The 16,659-nt window shown below is 41.0% G+C and overlaps 1 protein-coding gene across 1 annotated transcript in view; it reads right to left on the bottom strand.

Annotated features, from left to right (window-relative positions):
- TMC1 (transmembrane channel like 1) overlaps positions 1 to 16,659 on the bottom strand; it is a 136,645-nt gene that overhangs the window by 43,440 nt on the left and 76,546 nt on the right. Inside the window, exons 9-11 of the mRNA XM_044920750.1 lie at positions 5,600 to 5,742; positions 2,303 to 2,447; positions 1,499 to 1,693 (exon numbers count right to left, since the gene is read on the bottom strand). Coding sequence (XP_044776685.1) covers positions 1,499 to 1,693; positions 2,303 to 2,447; positions 5,600 to 5,742 — 483 coding nt within the window. The remainder of the gene's footprint in view (positions 1 to 1,498; positions 1,694 to 2,302; positions 2,448 to 5,599; positions 5,743 to 16,659) is intronic.

The raw sequence follows: 16,659 nt of genomic DNA, 5'->3' as shown, positions 1-16,659 counted from the left end.
TTTTATTAAGAACATTATATGAGCATAACCAAGAGGAGATAAAAATCAGCATGGCATAATATAAAATCAGCACGATATAATTTCAGCCTAAGGTAAAAACTTGGCAGATCCTGTGCAATCTTTTATAAGGTAAATTTAAATTCTGTTTCATCAAATGTATGAAGTTATTCATGAATCCCTATTGCTACCTTTGTTGGCCCTTAGGACTCAGGGTCCCCTAAAATGGTGTTAAGCAGACCTTACATAGAGTGACTCTTCTACCTAATGAAAATCAACTCCCCACCCTTTACTCTGGTTCATTTATACAAAAATATGATCAATATGAACCATGGACAAAAGTGGCATGGTAATTTTGACTACTGTAGCAGTTATCACAACTCTAAGGAGAAACTTTGGCAAAAGATTTGATAAATGCTTTGAGGTTCTCCTCTGCTTTAAATAAATAAAATCCCTCTATCTACTGACTTTTTATAGGTTCCTATGAAATGTCTATGTTTTCGTTTGGAGCTTTTTGTTGTAAACAGGTTATATTTTGTCCAAGATATTTCTAGAAAATTCTACGCTTATATGAACTTTCTGAATCTCTTTGGTCTACGAGGCTCTGCACAAGTTTCATTGTGGTCAGTCTACACTTCCCACAGCCTCAATCTCTACATACCTTGAAAATGGCCAAGTTTAAAATGATGCCACATTGTATGCCAGAACATTTTATGAAAGGGAACAGGCCCTAGCGACGACACATAATGATTTCCTTACTCTAAATATCTGAATTTCCTTATTCTCAATATCTGACCTCCTTCCTCTGACCTGTTCAGTGGGCACATATCCGGAAGACATATCACAATCCGATCTAATTCCAGGCAAAGAGCTCGCCTTCCTCATTTGACTCTCTCTTGGAGGGGGAGGAAATAAGGCAAGGGGAGGAGAAGATGGAAAGTGTGCAGTGAGGCTGCTAGGGAGAGACAGAGAGAATCCCAGACTTGCCAACAGTGGAGGAGGTAATCTGAATGTTTCTGGTGAGATAAACATAGGAACCAAGGACTCTAACATTGCTGCTTCAAAGAATTTGGGCAACAACTGGATCTTTCAGTGACAGACACAGAATCTATAGAGAAAGAAACATAGAGTCATGGAAGGAGTGTGGGCCTTGAAATCAAGATTCCCAGGTTTTAACTCACTCTTCTCCACGATTCTGTGACCTGAACACACCGCCCCCTCTCCTGACACTCATTAACCACATCTGTTAAATATACTGGTTGGAATATATGTGTTCCAATATCTTTCAACTCCAGCTTTACCATAAAGGCACAAAATGAAAAACAGACAGGCAGTAGAAAGATCTGGAAATAAGACTGGAAGAGAGTGGAAAATGTGTGACAGGGCAGCGTGGGGGAAGATAGGTAAAAAGTGGCCTTATTTAACATTGCATCATAGAAGCATAACCCACACAATTTCAAATGTCAGGTTCTAAGCACACAGAAAGCATGCAGAGACGAACTTCATTCTTTTCCCACCACCCAAGGGTGTCAGGATCTTGCTGTGCAAATTCCTGGGATCGCTTCACAGCCCAGAAGATGAGGTATCCACTCCCGCCAAGTGTTAGAAACACGAAGAAGTTAGCAAGAAACCTCAGGAATCGGATCAAGTGGACGTTTTCTTCTACTTGGGCTGCTCTTTCCTCTATGATTGCTTCCTGTACTCAAGCAAAACAGAAAAAAAAAAAGTGTATCTGAGCTACAAAAACTAGCACACACTCAGAAAATATTCTTGCAAACATCCAATGAGGAGTGAAAATGCATACTCTATCTGGGATTCCGCAAACCAGGTGGATATCAGCAGCAACTGAGAACGAGTGAAGGAAGGGAGAATTCTTACAAACTCTGATGGATCTAATACTAGGACAGTCTTCTTTCTAAATTCTCTTCTGATAAAGTCTTTTTTTTTTTTTCTGAAGCTACAAAATAATACCTAAGAGTCATTTTGAATATTGAGCTAGCTTATTCCTGTAAATAATTAGTCAGCATTGTTCTATTATTTAGACTATCCAATTCTGATTACTAATGGTCTCCTGTTTCAAACCAATGGCGGTATTTTTATTACCAAATTTAGAGAAGAAATTGTGCTGTCGTGGGTCATCAGATATTTTCCAATCACAATCAGAACCCTGCCCGGATCCTGGTAGGCAGAAATGATGAGTTAATCTTTCTTGTGTCAGGATACTTCGCTAGCTAAACTGTATGGAATGGCTCTGAGTTTAGTCTTAGAAATCCAAAGGCACAGATCTTGAAGTTGATGTGTTTACCTTAAAGTTCATGGTGATAGAATTGAATTTGTTGTCTGCTGTTTCCGGATTGCCAATCAGGTAGTCCCAGCTTGTGAATACCTTCCAGCTGAAGTTGAATGTATTGTCATCACCACCCCCATCATCCCCGATATTTTTGGTCATCCTGTAAAAACGCAGAGTTTAATCCAGCCCCCCCCCCCCCCGGAAACACAAAGAAAGGGAGAGGGTAGGGAGTAGCAAAATAGTACAATTGTAGGTAGCCTGGAGAAGCAATATCCTGAAAGCATGTATTTTCAAACAAAGTTTGTTCTTATGACCAGAAAAGAGAAGTTTATCTTTAAATTTTGGGTTTGTTTTAATTTTTTAAACTGTTCATTTTCCAGGCCTTTCAAGATTAAAAGACTATGACGCATTGATGATTTTAACAACTAAACTGGTCCTATAAAAATACATATTTTTAATTTATTTCCCTAAACTTTTCTTAGCATCATATACTTGTTTATTAACCTTTTGCAGGATAAGGCTCTCTTTAAAACTCTGACGAAAACAAATGGGTCCCTCCCCAGGAAAAAAAATATGTGTACACTCTTAAACTGTTCTAGGCAGCTTTAGCTTATTTCCAGATCCCCCTGCAGCTAGGAATGAACTAACCCAGGGCAGGTCAGGAAATCCTGCATAGATCCAACTCCCCCCTCAAGAATCTCTTCCCAAAGAACAGACTGAATGCATGAAATTTCTCCATACTCTGTAACTCTCGAACAAAAAGCAAAAATTTTATACAACCTTCATGCCAATGGGTTACATATATTCTAATCTATATATTTTAATATATATAAATCACTGATTCGAATATATATGTGTGTATATATATGTATATGTATATGTATGTATATATATGTGTGTATATATATATATATATACACACACACACATACTTTTTGCTTGGAGAGCTTAAAATGCATTTACTTAAAGTTTATTTCAATGGTTTGAGATCTATATTCCACTCACTCTACTTCCTTTCTTTTCCCCTTATCACTATAAAAAGCAAAATTAAATTTCATATGATACATATTATAAAATGATCCCATAAGGTTTTGGTTTTTTGAATATTATAGTGATACGGAACCAAAAAGGAAAGAAGCACCATGCCATAAAGCTGAGATTATAAATCGGCAGGCATCCCTGACGTGGCCTACATCCCCTTCTATTAGCTCCACTCCTTATAGAGGTTTATATATTTTAAATGGGTTAATGGGTTACGAAAAATCACCAAAAATAATTATCCCTTATTTCAGTCTATCATCTTACCCTTTGAAATCAGGTGTTTGCCTGTATCATATTTGCCCCTTCTCAACAACTGAGCAAAAGGTCAAGGTAGTTAATATTATTCTCTTTTTACAGATGGGGAAGCTAAGGGTTAGCATTATGAAGTGATTTGCTAGACACTTTCCAGGAGTTAACCACGGAGGTAGGTCAAGGGCTTAGGTTCTCCGACTTCTCTCTGGTGCCCAAGCTAGGACTGTATGAGATATGTTGAATCACATAAAATGCCTTTATGTAGGTCAAAAGGGGTTGAAATCCAAGATTCCCACTGGTTTAACTGAGGGAGAAAATTACTTATTTGATTCCTATGCCACCATCCATTTCTGCGCTGTCACTGAGCAAAAGGGTAGGGCTTCAAATCAAAATGGATGCTTGACAGATTGAAGTTTTGAATGGAGCTTCCCTGGCAAAATTGGGGGCTGTGGCTCCCAGATAAGGGAGCGTGAGCTGGGCAAGCAAGTCAGGAACACCCAGCATGCGGGAACCGACTGGGAAGAGAGGTGAGTGCCAAAAGAAGGAAGGGAAGGTCCCGAAGACAAACTTGGGATTGTAGCACACTTCTGTTCAGGCACAGCCCTAACACCTATTAAATGTTCCATGGACAGCTCTAGCCCTTACCCATAGAGGGAAAAGAAATGCAACTACCTATGGAAATTCTTCCTTTTTCAAGGAGGCTGTAGATTTGAACCACTGTGTCTATGAGAAGCAACCTCCACGTATCGTTTGCTTTGCTGGGAGGTTGTAGAAAGCGACTGTTGCATTCATTCCTTTGCCTCGACTTCTTGCCTCGGTTATTTGGTCATTTTATGGATGCACGTGACAGTTTTCAATTATTCGAATAAGTGCCTCCATAAATCCTAAGCCAACAGGGTCACTGTAATGGAGCCTCTGCTAAAATGAAAGTCAGGAAGAAGGAGGGGATTCAAAGGGAGGTAGGAAGCAACTCTCTCGAAGCTCACAGGATAAGCCCACTACACAAGGGGGAAAAAATTACAGCAAGGGCCATACTATACTAAATAGCATGTATTACATTCTTTTTTTTAAGATTTTATTTATTTATTTGACAGAGAGAGAGCACAAGCAGGGGGAGTGGGAGAGGGAGAAGCACGCTCCCTGCTGAGCAAGGAGCACGATGAAGGAATCGATAGGGGAGGATGACCTGGACCCTCAAGCAGAGGTTCTTTCCTGTGATGAAGCAAAAGGCCAATTGACCTTGTTCATGATCCAATAAAAGGGTCAGGACACTGATGGAGGTCTCTCAAGACTTCTAAGCTAGCTCAGAGAATTGGCTCACGGATTATGGAGATTACTCATAGCCCCACATGCAGGTTTCTGCCCTGTCTTTAAATGGGTTGTTACACATACATTTCAGGCAGGGGGGAAATGAACTGCAGCTTCATCAGTTCTCTGATGAAATTCTTCTCCATGCTCTCCATGCTCTAATAAATGTTCTTCCAGACAGACCATGACTCTGCAGTTGATCGTGACGGTCTCGCTGGGGGCCATTCGTTTTCACTAACTTATACGGCTGATTTTTTTTTTTTTTTTTTTTTGGTTGAGTGACTACTCTGGTTCTGTTTTGTTTTTTTAATGAGCAGAGAAAAACAGATTCTGCCTATTGAGCTGATTCTGCAACTTGCAAACTTCTCTGCACACAAAAAAGAGGGGCCAGCAGCTGTTTCCCTGGCTTGTTTGCAATATGGATTCATACCTTGAAGTTTAAAAAGGCGTATCTTCAAAATCTGCTTAAACACAGGGTAGGGGTGCAACCCAGTGAGATGATCCAAAGGCCTGAGCTTGTGTTCAACCCTTTTGTTTGGGGAATGTCAGAGTCTAACACTAGTGTTGGTATTAAAACTACATTTTATCTCTTACGGACTCAGTATCCTCTAGATATAAAATACAATAAAAATTACATCTAATTCTTAAATTAATTATACTATTTGATTCCAGAAATCATGGCTCGCTTCCCAAGAGACCAGTGAAACTTACGCTTTAAGGACAACCAGAAAGCTGTATCCAATGCACATGATCCCCACCAGAAAATAGGAGAGCGGCAGCCTGAAATTCATCCATCCAATTGTTCGTTTATTGTCATAATAGCCATAAAAGAGGACAGAATATTGCGCCAAGCCCTAAAATCCAACAACATAGCCACTTAGCAGATGCTATGAAGAGCAACTCAAAGAAAAAAGATTGACTTTTAAGAGAAACAACAAAATGGCATTAATTTTCAAACTTGGGAGTTGAGTCCTATTGTTTTTGTTTCATAGAGCAAATGTTTCAGCTGCCACATTGATTGGCAGCCTCTTGGTTTACTCGAAATTCAGGGACTTCTAAATAGGCCAAATTTTTAACCAAATATAGGCTTGCCGAGCTGTGGAGCCATCACCGTGAAATGCCCATTGATTGAAACATCAAAACACACTTCATGGTGTCATTAGATTTACAATTTTAAGAGCTTGCTTAACATTTGGGGAGGATCGGAAACATGCTTCCTCAAAGTGTCATGGCAAGTTTCCACCTCCAGTCACCTGAACCACCATTAGATTGATTCTCCTCCAACCACAGAGGCTGTGTCTCAGCTCACATTGAGCAAAGGTGAAGAGCAGGTGAGAGGTCATGGGAACCAATCTGCACAACCTTGTACGCATCAAGACCATTAGAGCATTCTCCCAGAGCAAGCATGTTTATTGTGCAATTACGTGTTCTTTCCTTAAAATTACCTGCCAGATAATTAGAATTACCATGTCCCAAAGCTTCCTGAGGAGCCCTCTTTATATGGGGAACATTGGCATATTCTGATGCTCTTTCCTCTGTCATGGTCTTCGTCTTTCTCTCCTCGAATTCACTGTTTTTCACTCTCAGCTTTGAAGCATGTTTCCATATTACTACATTTCCACTGCCCTGGCTTCCTTCTGACTTCCTCTCTCTGGCAATAACTTGAAATTACTGTGTTTTGTGAAGTGAGACAGTAATAACTTGCCAATGCAAGGCTTCCTCTAGAGATCAAGTGAGTCACCCTTGAGTCTTAGAAAGCCCAACTGGCTACCTTTAACATCATTTATACACAGCCAGGGACTTTAAGGCCCACTACTAAAAAAGTGGGGAGGCAGGGTGGAAGAGGAAGAGGAGAAAATCTCCTGGATGCTAATTCCCAGAAGGAAGATTTAAGAGAAGCAATTTAGAAAATTGCCTTGAACGGAGATCATGCCTAGCTCAAAACAGAGGCCAACAGAGATCTGGAAGAATTATTGCTTTAGAAATTTGCAGCAAGTTTATGTTTTAATACTGTGTATGAATTAGCAGGAAAAATCTCAGAAGAAAGAAAGAAAAAATCAGAAGAGCTCATGGGCTTTGAGTAGGGTCAGGATGGAATGAGTGGGACGAAGGTAAAAATGGAAGTGCTTCCCCACACCACACCTGTCTTTGTCTGCATTTTTTTCTCAGCTCAAGAAAAAAGAAATCCTACCCCAAAGAAAAATCTAGGGCTAAAGAACTTGTAGAAACCTCAGACTGGGGAAGCACATGGGCTAATCTCATGCCCCAAATAAGAAACCACATAGGGAGTAATTGGTCAACTGCCCAAGACCCAGGAATCATCCCAGGAGAATAATCATTGGAAGGATCTCCCTCACCCAGTTCAATGACATCTTCTTGTTTCACATTCATCTAGTTAAGGACTCTGCCTCCTCTCAGCTATTTGAAATCCAGTCTCTTTCTACTGTGTCCTAAACCTTCAGGCTGGTCTTCCTGTCCCAGAGCAACAATAACAGAGCCTGGGAAGTATAGGCACTTGCCTCTTGTCTGGTTTAAAGATATCCTAAAGTGTTTATATTTTTCCCCATAAGTACAACACATATCATTTTCCAAACTCCTCTATTTTTCCCTGCAAACGACCCTCACCGCATTTCCTCGCCACTATCCCCGTGCTTGGTGATAATGCAATAACATCAATCAGTACATTTTGTTGAGCATTTAGCATTTGCCACGCATGTTCTCTCATCTCACAGAATCCTTACAAGAACCCTCTGAAGTCGCTCCTGTTAGGGGCAGTGGGTTTTCCTCCACTCTTGGTGCTGCCTTGCATGAGGGCAAGACCCATAACTGTAACACTCCCAGGTACTCCCCGCTTCCTTATGCTGTCCGTGGGGAGGAGAAACTTATCTGATAGCAGAGCATGGAAGAAGAAATGGGGATGATGCAGGCCACCTCTCTTCCCCCTCCTGAGACAGCACACACTGTGCCCTACCCCTGGAGGGAGCATCTTGTCCTGGGCTGGGGCGGCTGCATAGAAAGTTCTGGCTGTGAAGCTCACTTGCCCATAGAAAGATGCCACATTCTTTCATATCAGCTTTAACAATAATAAAAGTGGCATGTTGACCTCCATCTGTCTAATGTTTTGTCTTATTTCTGGTTAGCTCACAACCTGGTTAAACAAGGTCGGGGTGTTATCTACCATGATTCCCCCGCCCAGCAAGACTCAATAGCCTTATTCCTACTTTGCAGGTGAAGAAACTGATTTTTAGAGAGGTTAAGTAACTTGTGCACGCTCACATAGCCAGCAAGTGACAGTCTGAACTTGAACTGCGTCTGTCTGATTCAAATCCATATATTTCATAACTCTATAAGCTCTACTCCTTCTCCCATGCTTTGCCTTCCACCCCTTGTATCATGCTAATGCCATACCTTTCCAGTGAAACAAAGAAACAAGAAACCCTACCAACCCATCAGGGCCTTTTGACCTACCCCCCTGGACTGATCCATGGTGGTGCCAGGACCTCTCGAGAAGGACCTGAACACCCCTTCTGAAGATTTCAAAGGGCCTCATCTCCACGTGCTTAAACATTACAACCTGACATCATTTTCTAGTTCATAATGGCAGCACCGGGATTAAAAGGCACCTCCAAAACAACATGAAAGGAGAAAGTAGATAGATAACAAGCATCTGGTACGCTTGTTAGGTTCATCTGGTGTGTGCACCATTCAATGGCTAGCACTTCATAAATATTAGATGGCAACCCAAAGGGAAAAGGTTCATTTTGGGGGGAATCCTGATGATTTCACAAAGGTTTCTTCAGTTTGCCTATTACTACATGTGCAATCAAGCATGTAAATAAAAGAGGCACTACTGAAGAACACAGTTTTAAAAAGCTTTATCCAATCCATCTTCATAGCATATTGAAGGGTGACTTGAAACAGCCCTCCCCTCCCACCCCACGGGCCCCCCACACTCCACACATCTTTCCCTTTCCCTTAAAACTCCAACAGCAGACATCTGGAAGTGACTAAAATAGCAATGACTCCTAGCCTAGCCAAAGTTCTATTCAGTTTCCATGTCAGCGCTCACGGCTTTCCCTGGGGGAGCATTCTCCCACCCCGAAATCTGTGACAAAGAAGTCACAGGCAGAGCCAAGTTTCAAATGAGCACGAAATATTCCCGTCCAACTCTGGGTTCCATGCTTGCGCATCGTCTATTAAGAGTCTAATTTCTGTTTGAGTGCCGCAGCTGGTCTAGTTCACAGTCACTGACACATTTCCCCAAGAAAGAGAATGTTTTGATGATGTCGCTAGGAATCAACTCATGTATTTGTTTATCTAACTAACTTTTTATTGAGAATTGACTATTTGCCAAACATGATACATAGATGGAGTAAGATACCGGATGGCCGAGGCCCCTAAAAATGTTCTGCATGCCAAATGTCCTCTTCATGAGTATCTGTCACCTGAAATTATATTAGAACTCCACCCCTTTGGCGTTTCTCATGATGGCAAATAAAGAGTCACTGCGAAACAAGACATTCCATCCCTAGGACGGTAAATGAGTTTCAGTGTCCTTAGCAACTCTTTTCAGTTTGTAGTAACCGCCAGACCACTGTTTTATTAAAAAAAAAAAAAAAAATCTTGAAGTCAAAACTGGTGGGAAAGGAAGATATGATTTCTGATTCTGACCATGCCTGCTAAGGGCATGTGAAGGAAGAGTGGCACCACACCGTGGGGTATGTTCCTACCCTTCTCTGTATTGTTACCAGTCATTTATACCTTAGCATTAAAGAAAGTTGCAAGTCTGGATGAAAGATAGGACATGGCATCACTTAATATCTGATAAAGTGGAAATAAGCAAGGAGTGAGAAGGCTAACAACACTCAACACAAACCTCAACTAACTTCACAAGGACGTCAACTAGCCTGGCACCTATGTGTACGTGCTGAGATCCAGCCCATGGCCACCTTCCTTCCCTCCGCCCAGACTCACCAAGTTTCCACCTCATGCTTTGATCACCATCAAGATTTCCTTTCTTTTTTGCTACAGCCCAGATCTGGGAGTATGAAACTGACACCCTATGCCTCTTAGCTAGGGAGCCCCTAGATTATAAAGAGGAAGACTCTTAGCTAGCCAGCATGTAGATTACAAAGAGGAAACTGGGCTGAGCCTTTGGAGAACTTCTAGTTTTCCATAGTTGGAATTAACTACCTGTCTACAGGACTATAGTCCTGAACTCCCATCCTCAAAAAGCCATGAAGTAGACAGTTGCTTTTAGTGCCCATCCATAGATCAGCTCCCTCGTGTCTCTGCCTCCTTCCCAGAGAACTCACATTGCTGGTGCCCCATTCCCCTTTCTGGCTTGTGGATACCATGCTCTCTCTGTCAGGGCTCCCTCTTCTTCTTTTCTTGTCCCTCCAAGAAATGGATATTTTCATGACTTAAGTACCCATGAATAAGCATTAAAGAAAAGAAATTTTAATTAAACATCTACCACGTGCCAGGCATTGTGCTAGTGCTTTACACACACAACCTCACTTACTTTTTAACACCAGCCTGCTAGATAGGTATTAATACTACTATTTTACACACGACAACTAAGAGGCTCAGAGTGGTTGTCTTAATATCTCACAGGTGGTATGTGGCAGGATTCAGACTCAGGTCTGTCTAAATCCCATGAGTTCTTTTCATTATGTGACACTGCATTTTAAACTATGCTGGCTTCTGTAAAGAGCATTTCCATTTGTCTTTTCTGTGCCATGGTCAACAACTGACACTAATGTTGGGAATTCTAGATACTATGCCCAGTGCCCAATACACATCTTATTTCCTTGGATATCCCACAGAAACCTTGAACTCAAGAAGTTCCCCCAAACCTACTTCTTCCTCCTCTCTCAGGGAATGACATCTCCAACCTATCTGTCACCTCAGGCAGAAACCTGGATATTTCATTATCTTCCCATTTTCACCCGTAAGTCACATGCAGTTACTAGCTGAATCCTGTAGTTTCTGCCTCACGATCATATGTGACACTGATCTCTTCTGTGTACACCACTGCCATTCACAGGCCTCTCTTCCTCCATCTTACACCAAGTCCAACCAAGTCCATCTCATATTCACAAAGAACCTTCTAAAGGGTACCTGACCACATTTCCGTCCTTCTTCAAAACTTTGTGCTCTCCACTGCCTATAGAATAAAGTCTGACTCCTTAGCAAAAGGAATGAAATTGTCCTCCTTGATTAGATCCCTTTTTGTATGACACACTCATCTTTAAGTATGCCACTCTTTCCCTAAACACCAGCTCTGCTGAATCACTCATGGGTATTGAGTGCATGACACCATTTCCTGCCTCCATGCCTTGGTGTGTGCAGGTTCTTCTGCTTGGAACGTTGTTCCCAGCTATCCTCCCCATTTCAGAGTCTAGTTTATTGCTACTCTTCCTTTAAAACCAGTTCCAACAACCTCTGTAAAGCCTTTACTGACCTCTAGACCCAAGCTACTTGTTACGGGGAAATGGTCATTTCCTTCAGATGCACAGAGCTCCACCTCATGAAACACTCCCCAGGCCCTCACTATCCCTCTACTCACTACCTCCCAGGGAAGGTAGAGTGACTTCTCAGATCCATACTTTTGAATGAATTAGCTGTACTTGCCTAGCCCAAATATAACTTTCTTCCTGTAGGAAATAAACTTTCCCAGGATAAGATGGACTAATTTGGAGTCCCATATCAGCAGGGCCATTTGGCTAAGAGTCTCAGATTATTTCTCCCATTTGGCCCCCAGTAGTAATGAATGTGAAGTGTTGGTGCCCATCTGCCTCCCCTTTCAAACAAATTATTCAGAACTCAGATGGAAAATAGAGTTATTGCTTTACTGGGTCCTCTCAGGTCTCCAGTAAATGGAACTCCAGTAAAGTGTCACACAGAATCCTCCCTCCCTTACGCCTCCATGTGCCTAGGACATGTATCTGTTAGCTTGAGATTGTCACATCATAAGACAATTGTTTGTTTGCACATCCAATTAAACCAAAAGGTCTCTGTGGGCAGGGAAAATATATTAGTTATCTTTGTATTCCCAGCATCTCACATTCAATTTATGCTTGTGGAATGACTAAATGAACAGAAAAATTGCTTCTGGTGGTCATTAGCAATCCTCAGTGAGATTAAGCTCTTTCAAATTATCGTCTAAACCACCTTTTTCTGTTTTTCTTCTCTCTGCTCCCCATTTTAATAGAAGAGAGTAAATCATTCAAGACAGTAACATGATGATAACAATTTTATGTTGGGATTTAATGAATCAAAACACCAAGAAAGTGTCTCAGAGATACTAATACTGCCAAAACTCCTTAATTTTTTCTACCCTCTAATTGCCTAAAACTCTTAGAAAATAAGAAATTCTCAGTGCTATAAAATGAGCTTCTACATATAGTTTCTTCCCAAATGGAAAAATGGTCTTTTGTTTCACAAGGTAGAGATTAAAAGCATTATCTTACGGGGCTTTGTTGTTCAATTGACTTCTGGTCTTCTAAATCTGCCTACTAGTTCTTTAAAGTAATGAAAAATGAAGCATCATAAATTCATATATGAAGAGAGATGTATCTGGTTATATGGACACAGCCTGTACTGGGAATTACCTTACCTTATTTTATCTATCTTAAAAAGAGTTTTTGAACAAATGAAAATACAAAAAAAAAAAAAAAGTAGAGAAAATAAACTATTTGAAAAAAATGAAGTTCAGAAAATTTCAATCCTATATGAGCAGCATATATTTTATTTCAAACATTTAAGATCAATGAATGTAATTAATTTCAAGTACAATGTATAAGTAAATAATATCTACTGGAGATACATGATGCTGGAACATGGGATAGAGTTTTTACAGAATTGTTTTCAAGTGTTTGTGACTTTAAATAATCTATTGTCATAGCAGAGGTATCAGACTCAAAATCTGGTGCCATTTGTTTGTATTATGGGATAATTTAATAGACTGTGAAGTTCTAATCTGACTCGATGGCTCAGCCTTTTATCTATGAGGTTGGCAACTAATATTTACATATCAGCAAATTCCTACCAGGCAAATCGAGCTCTTCCAAAAAATCTTAGTCTCTCCACTTTCTGATATTTATCGACACGTGATACTCTCACATATTGATAGATTCTTCCTTGGTGTCCTCACATTCAATTTCCTCCTCTCTGTTCTGCTGACCTTTTTAATTTCCAACTTTGATAATGCCACTACTCAACCACCACTTGCCTGAATTACTTTCAACTGCTCTGAGAAAAAATAAATTATCATGGCCTAGATTCTAGAGCGTCCCACACGTCTTGATACCTCTGTAAGGCCATCCATCCCGATGTCTCTTCATCTAGTTTCACTAACCTCCAGTCAGTCCCTTGAGTAGGGCAACCTTCTCCCAGGACCGGTCCTTTGACTTGCTATCCTCGTTTTCTAGAATGCCTCTCCCCTCTCCCAAATTGGGAGCTGATACTGACTCCTCAGAGCCCGATTCAAATCTTACTTTCTCAGAAAAATTTCTGCTCTCCTCTACCTCCCTCTCTTAGGCTGCAAACCAGGTCAGGATCTCTGCTACATGTTCTCTTAATACTGTTTACCTTTCTTCTGTAGTACTTGGCACAGTCATAGTTATGTTTATTTTTGTGATTATTTGATTACTCTACTAGACTTTGAATTTCTGAGGGCAGAGACCTAGTTGGGTTTTGCTCACCTTTGCTTAGTGCCTGCCACGCTACCTGGCATCTGGCAAATGCTCAATAAGTGTTCACTAAATTAATGAAAAGAAGACTTGTTTAGGTGATCACATCCGAAGAAGGGATGCTGTCTTCATGTCACAAGTATGACATCAGGATCATAGGCATCCCAAATTTTGGCAAAAAGAAAGGTCCACTTTGGTTTGGCCAGGTGCCACTTGAGGGAGATGGTGAAAACTGGAAGTGGTTGCTGAATTAAAGAAAGCACTGATAGAAATGAAGACCCTAAGGGATCAGTGTCCCAAGTCTACAGAATAAAAAGATACCAGGAAAGCTAAAAGCAGACCCAGGGATCTCTTCTATCACAAGCTATAGACATGTGTAAAGAAGTCCAGGAGTAGCAGATTAAGAGGCCTATGAGTGAGAGCAGAATTTGAGATGCCGCTTCTCTTAATCAAACCTAATGAGCTTATTAAACCAAAGCTACCTGTACTGAACATTGAGAAAGTAAAGCAAATATGGGAGCCAGGGATGAATAGCCTTTGGATGCTGCCAATCCCAGCACCACACGCCTGAGCAGCACCCACTCTGTTCAGTGAAGTCTTCTAAGGAGTCTCACCTCAGATACAGAGGAGAGGATCCCTACCCCTTCCAATCGTAGGATCTCTATTCCAGGGAAGAGCCATATGTCTGGGTGGACGTGATAATCTACAGGCTTAGCTTTGTCCCCAAGAGGCTTAGCAGTCTGGCTCGGGGTCATACGTTTGCCCTCACCAAAAGATTGTTTATCATCTAGGCATTCAGTCTCTGCTGAGCCAGCCCTAGGTGAGGCTGAGACAATGGCAGAAACAAAGACGTTATGTTGGTGTATTTGAAGCTTGTTGAAACTAAGAGCAGCACAGCACAGCAGTAACAGTTCTGATCCAAAGTAGAGGAACCAAGCTCACGTTTTAAGAGCCAACAGACCCCTAAAGCAGCCATACAGGTGTGCTGCTCAGATAGTGTTCAGGAGACGGCCTCCAGATGCCACCACTTTGGATCAACCAGCATGGAACAAAATGTGCTCGTCCTGAGACCACATCCTCCCAGGTGGCCCCTGATCCAGAATGATAAGAAATACTAGAGCCAGTGATATGGGATTTCTCTAATGGACATACTTTGCTTGGAGACGCACCGTCAGCCTGGCCAAGACTTTTTCCAGAACTGTACTGCAGACTGAGACTCTTCCTACTTAATCTTCCCCCCTTCTCTCCCTTCACAGGAATCAGGCTGGCTTTGTTAACCGGAGACTCTCCCCACCTACTCATGCTCCCTCTCCCCTTCCTCATTTGTAGGTATTTTCCTCCAAAACATATCCTGCACCTAATATTGTCTTGATGTCCATTTCTTAGGAAACCTAAAATGAAGGGTATTTGCCCCTTCAAAGAAGAACTCTGTGCCCTGGTGGTGGCAATGTAAATTGGTATAGTCACTACAGAAAATGGTATAGAGGTTCCTCAAAAAATTAAAAATAAAAATATCGTATGGTCCAGTAATTCCATGGCTGGGTATTTTTCTGAAGAAAATGAAAAAGTAACTTGAAAAGATATTTGTATCGCCATGTCACTGCAGCATTATTTACAATAGCCAAGATACGGAAGCAACCTAAGTGTCTGTCAATGGATGAATGGATAAAGAAAACGTGGAGTGTGTATATATATAATATATATACATATTATATATAATGCAATATTGTTCAGCCATAAAAAGGAAGGAAATCTTGCCATTTGCAACAGTATGGAAGGACCCTGGGCATTATGCTAAGTAAAATAAGTCAGAAAGAGAAAGACAAAGAATGTATAATCTCACTTGTATGTAGAATCTTAAAGAAAAAGAAAAAAACAAGCTCATAGATATAGAGAACAGACTAGTGGTTGCCAGAGGCAGGAGGTGGGGGATGGGCACAATGAGTGAAGGAAGTAAAAATGTACAGATTTCCATCTATAAAATAAACAAGTCATGGGGATGCAATGTACAACATGGAGACTACAGTTACTAATTCTGTACTGCATATTTGAAAACTGCTAAGGCAGTAAATCTTAAAAGTTCTCATCACAAGAAAAAGAATTCTGTAGCTATGTATGTTGACAGATGTTAACCAGTCTTACTGTGGTGATCATTTCACAATATATACAAATATTGAATCATTATGCTGTACACCTGAAACTAATATAATGTTGTATGTCAATTACACCTCAGTAACAAAGGGGGTACTCTCTGAAAATAAAGATGCATTTGAACTACTGAAATATCCCTTAAAAAAAATGTTGTTCCATATGTATATCACAAAAATATCTCTTCTAAATGTGGCCAGTACAATAAGAGATGAAGGAACTTAAGAGAACTGACATATGTCTGTGAGGAGACACTGTCGCTCTGGAAGATTATTATTTAGAAGAACTGTTGCTGCCGATAAAATCAGGAGTGGAACTGCTGTTTGAAAACATTCAGAGTGTCTGCAACAGTTTCCTCGGAGGACAGACTTCAAGGGTGATATATGGCACATGTGGGCAGGGCAGAAGGAATCAGCTTGGGGTGTGTTAGAAGTAAACGAACAATGTGACATTAAAATCAGCCCCATTTTACTTTGAATTTCAGTACCTTCTCTAATTACCTGTTCTGTGTTTGGCAAACTGACCGACCTCTCAGAGTCCCAATTCCCTCAACTATAAAAAGATTATTGGGGCTCCTGGGTGACTCAATTAGTTAAGCATCTGCCTTCAGCTCAGGTCATGATCCTGGGGTCCTGGGATGGAGCCCTGTGTCGGGCTCCCTGCTCAGCAGGGAGCCTCTCTCTTTACCCCTCCCCCAGCTTGTGCACATGCTTTCTCTCTTTCAAAAAAATAAATAAAATCTTTAAAATAATTAAAAAAATAAAAAGATTATTTTTTAAAGATTTTATTTATTTATTTGTGAGAGAGAGAGCTGGGGGGGGGGTTGTGCAATAGGAGCACAGGGAGAGGGACAAGCATACTCTGTGCTGAGTGTGGAGCCCAATGAGGGGCCCATCCTGGGACCCCAAGATCATGACTTCAGCAGAA

The sequence above is a fragment of the Neomonachus schauinslandi genome, chromosome 13 (genome assembly GCF_002201575.2).
Source record: "Neomonachus schauinslandi chromosome 13, ASM220157v2, whole genome shotgun sequence".
NCBI lineage: Eukaryota > Metazoa > Chordata > Mammalia > Carnivora > Phocidae > Neomonachus > Neomonachus schauinslandi.
This window is presented reverse-complemented; position numbering and strand designations above follow the sequence as displayed.